The sequence below is a fragment of the Dermochelys coriacea genome, chromosome 4 (assembly GCF_009764565.3).
Source record: "Dermochelys coriacea isolate rDerCor1 chromosome 4, rDerCor1.pri.v4, whole genome shotgun sequence".
Classification (NCBI taxonomy): Eukaryota; Metazoa; Chordata; order Testudines; family Dermochelyidae; genus Dermochelys; species Dermochelys coriacea.
In genome coordinates, this window is record NC_050071.1 from 141,941,467 (window position 1) to 141,952,045 (window position 10,579).

General features: G+C 43.2%; 1 protein-coding gene across 5 annotated transcripts in view; it reads left to right on the forward strand.

The window, feature by feature from the left end:
* The window catches only part of EXOC6B (exocyst complex component 6B), a 456,300-nt gene extending 446,278 nt beyond the window's left edge, over positions 1-10,022 (forward strand). For 4 of the 5 annotated variants that reach the window (XM_038398631.2, XM_043512818.1, XM_038398630.2 and 1 more), the window contains one exon: positions 3,374-10,022. In XM_038398631.2, the coding sequence (XP_038254559.1) occupies positions 3,374-3,500 (127 nt within the window). In that variant the 3' untranslated portion in view covers positions 3,501-10,022. The other variant, XM_043512820.1, reaches the window with a different exon arrangement.
* The last annotated feature ends 557 nt before the right edge of the window (positions 10,023-10,579 follow it).

Here is a 10,579-nt window from a genome sequence, read left to right on the forward strand (position 1 = left end):
CGGAATCACTGTTTGGCCACTCAAAAAACGATTGCTTTTTTGGAATGATAGAGTACAACCCTCAACCAAAATTATCTTTGCGTGCTTTTGCTTTCCATCTACTACAGAATCAGGAATTTTCTGCAGCCTGATGTTGAAATGGACTTGACCCATGAATTCAGCAATTTCACCAGAAGACTGATGCCTAACCACATGGGACTGAGTGAAAACACATAGTTATGACCAAACTTTGTCCTCGGTGCTGGTGTGAACCCTCAGACATGATTGGGACTCTAGAATGCACATTTTAAATACAAAATTTGGCCCTTAGGAATGTATGGAAAGGGTTTTTAAAAAAGAGGGCAATTTAGATTTTTCTAGCCAGATAGAGGTGAAATTACTTTGTATGCATGGGTTAATATGAATCACGTAGTTTACACAAGCCCATGTGCTTCAGTTTATGGATTCAAATCTATGTCCAGAGGAAAGAAATCCAGCCACATATAAGTGGTAGTACAGGCGCCCAGTTTAAATAAGCTTTGCTGCCCACAATGTTTTGAATACAGATAAAACTGCCAAAGGAATGCACAGATGTTTTTAAAAAAAATCATTACAATGCTGCTTTGTCACTTTTCTAGGTAACGATTGCCATGGCAAAGCAAAATAGCATCGTATTGCATCAGCAGTAGATGCACGTCATCCAAAGGTCCCAGTATACTATTACACAGCCGCTGGAATCGGAGTTAATTACATTATACACCAGACATCTAAGACTCCAATCCTACAGGGGATGCATCAATCGGAATCTGCACAGGCTCAAGAGTCTGTCGGCCCCATACCGATGGCAGGATTAAACCCCTGTATTATCATATCAAACAGTAATCGAATATAAAAACTCAACCATCTCCAAAAAGTGCATGTTTTCTTTCTATAGCATACCTCTTTATACTCCGTGTCAGCTAGTAAACTCAAGTAGTATTCTTCCAGAGACTGCATTCTGCCATAGTTTAGAACAATGCACTGTCATTATTCTATGCAGTCCCAGGCATGGACTATACAAGGCTTTCACACACCTTCAGTTTCCATAGTTTACTTAAATCTTTGGGGAAATAATTCCATCTGTTAACATCTAGCTTTTAAAGAACTTTGGATCCAGCCCCAAATGTAAGAGCTCAAGTTTATCTGTCTTTGTCACAATAATCAGCATGTTGACAATGTCAGTGGACACAATAGTTTTATCAATTTTACTCATTGTGGCCCTGATCCAGCAATTGGAGCCATGCAAGGTGTCTGTTTGCAATCACTCAGAGCCCCCTTGGACACTTTGAAGATGCATGGTGCTAATATAAGTGCTAATTATTATTTTAAATAACACTTCAAAGCATGAAACATGAAATCTGTAGCATTAAAAATATTGTCTCCTGTAGCACTTAGCAACACTAACATCTCCCATCATGTACACACTCCCTGATTAATGTCATGGTGCTTCCGGCAATCACACACTTTCTTTTAAGGTGTGCACTAAAGCATTTGTTTTGCTGAGTAAAGTCGTCACAAGCTATATACAGTAGCTATGTAGCACTGCCACTGTAAGCCCCTGTCTTCAGGCATTTATAACTTTAACAAATAATTATCCTTTGGGATAAAGGTTATTGTTGTCTTTGTTAATAGTTCCAAGGTTTGTGGTTTTTTGAATGTTTCAGATTCCACTTTTTCCCTGAGATTGGAACATGAAAACGTAGTGGATTTTTTTTATCTGTCAGAGGTGTTTCAAGAGAGGTTTCTGTTGTTTCTTGATTGGATGACTCAAAAGCCTTTAATTTGGATAATTGCAAATTTTCCAGGGACTAATATCACTGTTTCCCCATTTGGGTACTCGAAGCTAGACACCTCAATCCATATTTAGACAGCTAAATAGGAGCTTAGCACCTCTGAAAATCAGATTGCTTTTTTGCCTAATTTTAGATATCCAAGTCCGAAATTGGGTGTGCCTTGCCCAAGGACAATTACCTCTGACATGCCTGATTGCAAAAATAAATAAATAAATAAATAAAATAAATTTTAAATGGTGTTATCATAAAACAGTGATGGCTTTTTGAGGCCAGCAGGCTGGATGTTAGTTAGGATGTCTAGTCCCCAGCATATGTACCTAGAGCCTTAGATGGGATTGTACACGGAGCAGTTACACTTCTATTTTTAGCGTACTAACTCAGTCTGAACTAGCACAAGTATGTCTCCTCACGCTGGAAATTACACCTCCAGCTTGACATACAGAGTACCCTTACCTGCTTTGAATCTAGAACATTGTCATCTCCAGCTGCTTTGTAAATGGGCTTGGAGTGCCACTTTTTGTCAACCTTACTTGCCTACTTTAGCTGTCACTGGCCTCCAATGTTATATGCTCTGCCCATGTGCATAGAGACTATGTGTAGATAGCGCTTTAACCATGTAGCCAGGCACAGTGCCTCTTACATGTGCATACACAAGCATGCATGAATCTGGACCTCCGCATGTTGGAAAAAATGTAGCTGCATCTGTTTCACTTTCTGACCCACAATTATCATCTCCTCCTGTCTTTGGCGTAGTTGGAGATCCCAGCATCTCAGGGAAGATGCTGAGACAAATAAAAATGATTTATTTTCATATTTAGACTTGTAATAAAAATGCAGGCATCAAGAACATATTCCTAAATCAGGGAACCCAATGCAGAAACTCAACCCCTGTGTAAAATTGCATAATCTTTTAAATCCATGAGTCAGGAACTTGGTGGCCTCACAGAAGCTGTGAAACTCAGCCACGTGTGATGTATATTTTAAGTTGTAAAAGTTAATGCCATATGCATAATTCCAGATTTCTGAATTTCGTGACTCTTGCGCAGTTGAAACCTGAACCATAGCATTGCAGTATTGTCATTTATTACTTAATAAGAGTTTACATGGACACAGCAAAATAGATCTAAGCAAGGGAAGGGGAACTAGATGAACATGAACGTAGACGGTGCTTTGGCATTAAGGTACCACATAAATAAACAGTCTGCCATGAGACTGGCCCTTTTTTGTGACTGCACAGTTTCAAGAACAAATCTGTAGACGTTTTTGTACAATCGAATGTCTGAGCATGATATTGGGCGCTGGCTTTGTACGTCCTTGTTCGCACCCAGATCGTAGAAGCTAGAGATTGGAAAGACCTTCTAGATCATCTACTATCCCTCTGGCAGTACAAAAATGTCACCTTATCGTGGATGTCAGATATTAAACTACTGTATGAACAGCACTGTCCTTGAAAGCCAAGGGAAAGGCAGGCTTGCTGTTCTGTAGGCGTTTTTCTTAAATAGGGTACCTAGCAGTGATGTAAGAGATGAAGTAACGTGACTGGTTGTTTCCACTCTGCACAGGATGAAAGATACCAGCCGTAAGAACAACGTCTTTGCGCAGTTCCGGAAGAACGAGAGGGACAAGCAGAAGCTGATAGACACTGTGGCTAAACAGCTCCGAAGTCTGATCAACAGCCACCATTTGTGAGGGTAGTCAGCTGTTTGGGATGGGATATTGGGATTTCAGGGCAGTGCTAATCTCTGCACTGCAGCCTCTCTGCGCCTGGATTTGGGATTCCTGTTTAAAGAGAATATGTGTATTTTTTTATTCACGTGTATAGTATTCATGGAACCAACCCTTATGAAAAAGTGTTGTTAGGTGAATAATCAAAGGATGGTATCTCGGCATGGTGTGTACGGCTGCAGCGAAGGGTTGGGTTGTAGGTTCCCACTATAAACTCCTATTTTCAGGGGTTTATAACTTGACCGAAAAGACTGAAACTTGAGATAAAAGTTCATGCCCAGATGATTTTTTTTTAACCAAATTCAGAGAATCCATTTGACTTTTCTTTTGTTAAGTTATTCAAGTGCAGAAAAAAAGTGTAGGGAGCATTGTGGCTTCCAATGCTTTTCCTCCAGGCCTGTAGCTCGGCTACACCTTTGCAAATGGAGAGAGTACTGCTTGAGAGCTCGTACTGCAGATGAGTGTATTTAGGAAGAGAGGGCAAACAAATGCAAAATCATTCACTTTGCTTTGTTGATGTATATGCTAACTTCATCCATAGTTTGCAGACTCCTGGAAGGAGAAGTACACTAAACTGATCCATCAGGTCTGTAATTGGACCTGCTGAGCAGGGCTGGATGCTGTAATCTGGAATAACTCGTTAGGAGCTGCTGTTGCCTTTTACAAAGACACTACCTGGAAGAACTTGAGAGCTACATTGTCATCAAATGGGGTTGGAGAGAGCCACAAAATAATTCTGCTCCAACGTCCTGACCTTGTGGTGCCAAGTTTACAGTGGGATGTTGCTTTGTTGTGATTCAGCATAGTCCTGCGATGCTAACGTTGCAGGGAAGAAAATCAGCGCTCTGCCAACGACGTGAGGACATCATGCCACAATTTTGCCTTTCTCTGCAACTCCGTTCGATGCTGTCCCCTGTCTTCCCCCTTCCTGAATGTTTGGAGGGACATCCCAGTGACTCTACTTTGTTTGCTCAGTGCTCCCCACAACCTGACTTTTGCAGTGCGCAGGGCACTGCTGTTTCTAGCATAACTCTGGTGGAGATCTGAACAGACTCCTGGGCACTCCCGAGTCACATGGGACTCTAAGAGCACTCCACTGAATATTCTAGCTCAAATATCCACTTGGTAAAAAGTGCCTAAGGGCAAAATTCTCCTCTCTTGTCTGTAGCAAGTATCTGTTCCATATTCCTCCCTCCTCCTCTGCATAAGGCTCCCATTGAAGCCAACTGGAGTGCTTAAGTACAGAATGTATGCTGGCAGGGAAATCCACTTTGCCTGATAGAGGAGACTTTTGCCCTTACCTTGTATTTAGCTACTAGACTGTAACTCCTCGGGTGGGGGGGGAAGACATCTAGTGGGTCCCTCTTTAATATCAAATCCAGATACAAAAATATTCGAGTGCTAGAGAGTCCCTTTTCTGTAGGAGCAGGCATGCCAAGCTCCATATTTGCCTAAAACTGTAATAGCATTACCGGAAGCCATTAAGATCTTTAATGTATACATAACCACATTAGTACAGGAGGTTTTTTTACATCGGTTTAAATGAGTTGGGTTGTTTTTATTCACACCGCAGTTATTTTTTGAAGAAGCCAATGCACCTTTTCTAACCTTCGGAGAGAGATTTAGTTTTTACCCCTTTCTCCCTCAAGTCTTCGTATCGTGCGGGTGACAGAACTTGTTTAAATACGCTGCACAATGCAAATTGTCTGTATTATGCAAGGTGATGGCTGGCTCTCCAGGCCACGTTCAGTCCCTCTTCCTTTCGAGCAGGCGTGTTGACTCTGCATTTCCTGGCTGCAGTGCTGGTGCCACTGTCCAACACGTATTTAAGCACAGGGTGGACAAGGAGGTTATTTTGTATTTGTCTTTCCTAATGCTGATTTTTTCCAATGTTCCTCAGCAATGCGTTTTTCATAAGGGTACGTGTTACTTGCACCTGACTGTCAATAGCCACGTTTGTAAGCAGCGAACTTCTGCTACTGGCTACATCCAAGTGATGGGATAAGTATGCGGGGTCTTTTTTATACTTGGCAGGGCTGTATATTGGTATTTCCCTTATATTCAAAAAGGAAATACAGCTTAAAAACGCTTCCAAAGCACAGGTTCTGAAGGATGGTGAAAGCGACTTGGGTGAGTTGGAAATTGGCATGGGACAGCTGCAGCAGCTAGCTGGAGGGATCTGCAAGCCAAAGAACTGCTCTGCAAGCAAACTCTTTCCTCAGCATGGGGGGCACAGATGTGAACTGGACTGGTTCCCCGTTCAGACCCTACGCTAGCTCTAAAATGCTACATCTGGCCATGCTCCAAACTGCCAGCAAGGAGTTCCATGCTCTGCCCCGTTCCTTTACGTTTCAACGTAGAAACTTGTACTGTGCCCAACGAGATTGTGAAGGTTGGGCCGGCAAACCCAGCTTCTCCCGTGTTGCATGCGGACTCCTCTGCAGTGGCAAGCCCCTAAGTTCACCTGGCTTGATGAAAACAGCTGAGAGTCTGACTGCCCTGAACCCACCCCACCTGCAAAGTCTTGTGAGTCATTGGTTGCAGCAGCTAGATAGACAGTGCTGTCTCCAGGAGAGAATCTGCAGCATCTCTGGTTCCAGGGTGCTGCCCAATGCAAGGGGAGAATTCAGAAACTTCTGGGACAAGACGATCTGCAGTGAAAAGTAGTCTTAGCAACTGAAAAAGGGAAACGGCAGAACTGCTCTGAAAATCTAGTGTAAGGGCCAGAAGGCCTGGTTTCTTAGCAAACACAGGAAGTGTAACGAGATGCATCACCAGTCACAGTTCCCAGTACTCTTGCAAAGCTCTGTCCCATCAGAATCAAACACAAAGGGACAAAGATGTGATTTACTCCTCCCACAAATGGAAAAGACAGATTTTTCCCTTCTACGGTGCTGTCACATTCTGCAGGGCTGTGAAGAGGGATACTTCTCGGATGCAGGAGGCGGGGACAGGTCGCCATGTACTGAGCATCAAACATGCATCTGATGCAAGAGAAACTTCCTGCATTAAAATAAATATAGAGGTTTTTTTTTTAAATATCAAAAACCCATGGCAGCCCCGTGCTGAAAAAAATAGGAGAGATTTGAGTCCACAAGGCACTTAAGGGCCATAAATAGTAACAAGCACTTTAAAATCCTTCAGAATCATACTGCTGCAGCTGCTGGCAACAGTATAAATGAGCATCAGCAGGCATGACAAATAAGGTGCTCTGGCATTTCCAGTTTCTTATTAGGAGGAGGAGGAGACTGTCAAACACAATTTTTAATCCCATTTGTCAGCCACTGACTTTGCTGCTGGGCAGGGTGTAGGTTTTGCTGGGGGTGGTTATTTTTTCTCCACTCCTTGTTAAATGATGGGGGTGGGGGGAGTGGGAAACACGCCCCTGAATGTGTAGCTCAGGCTGATAACTAGGGGAGGGGTTATTATGCTGAAGTAGCTGTTAGCAGAGAAAAGCCACCAGCTGTTAGACTCATGCTTCATGCTTTAAAATTCAGAGTTATTCCAAGGTGTAGGCTCCATTTTCAACTGTGAGAGGTTCCACTTGGTGCCTAATTAATATAAAAAACAAAGTAAACAGAATCCCTGAGCCAAACCTTTCAGCTGTGACCCCAGCCAGCACCAAACCTTCCATGACCTGAAGCTGGGCTCTCTGTCCTGTCTCCACCAAACTCAATTTAAAGAGGAGTACAATGGCCTGTACAGAGTTGAAAAAGCTAGGAAATGAATGCGACTTGGAGAGGCCATGAAAAACGCCTGGACCAGGATCATGTGAACTGGCTCTGGCGTTGAGGATTTTCTGCTGGGAAAGCAGCCCCCACCAAGTTGGAGATTCAGAGAGTCTCTGATTTCAGGAGGTCAAACTCCTAACCACAAGTCGCTTAACGGGGATGAAAAATTGAATTTTGGTGCTCTGTTCCTAATTAACTTTTTGTTCCAAGAGATGCAGTCCGTCCCTTCAAAATAAAATTAATCTTTTAAACAGATTGCTTAAAAAGCTTTGGAAGACGTTTAAAGTCCCCTCTAACTCTCTTACTAATTATTTGTATCCTCTGATACGAATGGTAGTGCTTATGAAGGAAAGATTATTATAAATGTACAAGATGGGGGCAGGAGCAGAACCCACCACTCTAATGATAGACCTGTGCCCTCCAAGTCAAACAATGCTGCTATTAATGTACCCATGTACATATATGAACATCCCTTAGTTTTTTTAAGTCATGCTAGAGAAGACGGGGTTATTTTTTCCCCTGCAAAGATGTCTAAATACCAGTTGAAGACAGTTCCGCTCCCTGAGAAGTACCCAGGTATCTTCTTTGTAAACTTAGGTGACACGCTTCTGACAGCCTATGCATTGGGAATAGGTTTTGTATTTTCTTTAATGCACTAACTTATAGACACATTGTACCAGTGCATAGGGAGGGGTATATGTTGTGTCTGTGTGTTCATTCTCTAGTGCTGGAGTTCAAGTCACAAAAGCTCTTAGCAGTTTTGCACTTTGTTTTAAATCTGACCACAATTCTGTTCTCCGGTGGGAAAGCTGTCCATTGCATTGTTCTGTATTTGTTAAAAGCTAGGCTGTCCGTGCAGATATGAAAATGACTGCATTAACAAATGTCAGATCTGCTAGATTTGTCCAGTTCTAAAACTGTTTGTGGGACACTGAGTTGCATTCAAAGCTGATGCTTACATGGAGGCATTACAAGTACTGCCAAAGACTCCATGTATGGATGGATGGATGTCTGGGTGGGAGGGCCTGGTACTCCATCCAAAATCTGCTAGCATGGATCAATAACCTTGGCCTTCAAAGACATCTCTGTTCCCTTTCTTATGGTTCAGTTGGAATGAGTTGTCAACAACAAATCAGAGTTTGATTTCCAGTCTCCAGGCAAAGCCATTCTGAGTGTAATATAATTTATCTCAGCACCAGACTTAAATGCAGGGAAAATGGGCAAGCAATGGTGAATTGGCAATGGGAGTTACTTCACCTCCCAAAACTCTGCTGATTAAAGGGGGTTGGGGGCAACTCCTTTTCTCAAGCAGCGACCAATTCTGCCACATTTATCTTCACTTTGCCATTACTGTATCTCTAGATCGTTTCTTTCCTAGCTTCGGAATTCCTCTTAAGTCACTGCCTGGCTTTTTCTAGTTGGTTCCAGTTTTAGAACTTGCAAGGAGACTATGCAATGGAGAACAACCATTTTCCATTTATCCCACCCATGGGCTGGGCCAGTTCAATTAGACATACACCTAATCAAAGAACGTGTTCCAAGGCTTAGTTTACTCCCCTCTCACTTTCAGAACCAGTTTCTACATGCCCTTGGGATACCAAAATGCCTTGACTCTTCCCTCCTCCTCCCCCCCCAGCGATGGGGTGTAAATTGCATTTTATCCCAAATCTTGGGAGGCAAAGGGAACCATCTAATTAATGAATTCAAGGTGGGAAAGACCCTCCATGTTGCAAACTCCGAGCCTTTTTCATGGGTTTTGTTTTTTAAGTGGGATGATTCTGTGGATGTCTGCATTTGTGTATATAGGGGGTGAAGTGCTCACCCAACGAACACTAGACTAAGGGATCAACATAGAGTTTGCCCCACACCTGTTTCATAGGTGTAAACGGCAGAAGACACTTGCTCTTGCTGCTTGGTGGTTTTTTACCTAATCCCTCCCATCCAAGGCCTGGTCTTAACCCCAAAATGTTGGGTTATAACATGGTTGTGAAGAGTCGAGTTAGCTGATACAATGCTGACTGTGACTGCGGTTGAGAGAGGTTGTGGTCAGCATGCTGTTAGCTAGTCACGGTTTAAACCCTGGTTCCAGTTGGGTTTAATCACAAGGAGCTGAAATGATGCATCTGTTCCACATGTCCACTTGGTCCTGCCTTTGCCCTTGTTAGACACATGGGCCTGATTCTCATTTACAATGAGGCCCCTTTAAGCTGCCAGAGTGGTGTAAAGGGGCCTTGGCATAACTGAGGTTCAGAACAATGTGACCCTGAGCCTGCCCTCCAACTGCTCTGAATTTAGAGGGACAGCCCTGCAGACCTTTCTGTCTCAACCATTCTGCGCTCAGTGAGGTTGTGCTTCTACTTAATCGGGATTTACATCTGCACTGAATTGCTTTCTAACTTCGCTTGTCCCTCTGATTTTACCTCCCCACCCCCCATGCACCCCTCAGTGTCCACTGGCTGCTTGTATTGCCTTTATGGGCAGGGGATGGGAGGGGAGGTTTATTTTATAATCTAATGTGGTGAAAACCGCTTTTTTTGCACAAGTCGTTGCACAATAAGGGGAATACTTAGTAAATTAGGTTTAACTTTAAAGGGAACATTTTTTTTCCTTAAAACTCACTAGTGGAGCTACTGATTAAAAATGGACTGCATGGTTTACAGATTAAAATGCATTAGAAATTAGCATGTTGATTTCAACTGTACATTTATCCTATTGTAACTTCTATTAAATAATACATCATATAAATCTGGTTAAACGTGTGCTAAAATTCTGTGTGTTCGTTAACTTTGATCACAAGGCAATTGACTGCATGAATTGTGAGTGAACTTCATACAGAGTGCTTCACGGAGGGGGCCGAAACTGGTGGACTGGGAGCAGGATGATGCGCGATTGCTCACTTTGACATAGGGGATGGTTTCCGTTCTCTCTCTCCTCTTCACCGTGTATGGAGGCTGCTGGGAGAGACAGTAAGGAGATCAGACTTGCAGTATCACCTGTATGTTGGTGAAATAAAATTCCAGGTCTGCTCATTATGCTCTGTTTCCTGGCTGTCCAAATAACTAGCTATGGCTGCTGTTCAGAAGACAAAGTTCCGAGTTCAGACTCCCCCTAGACAAGCTGAGTTGAGGCCAGGACGACGTGTTTGGAGGAGCTTGCTGGCAAGGGGTTAGGTATGTATATTCACCTGGGTCTTCCAAGTCCCAGGTTAGCATCCTAATCACTGGACCAGCCTTCCATTGGCAGCATTCACGGGCTTATCCTTGCACCGTCGCTCCGTTGGCATAGCCTGGCCCAGGGGAACCCGCACTTACA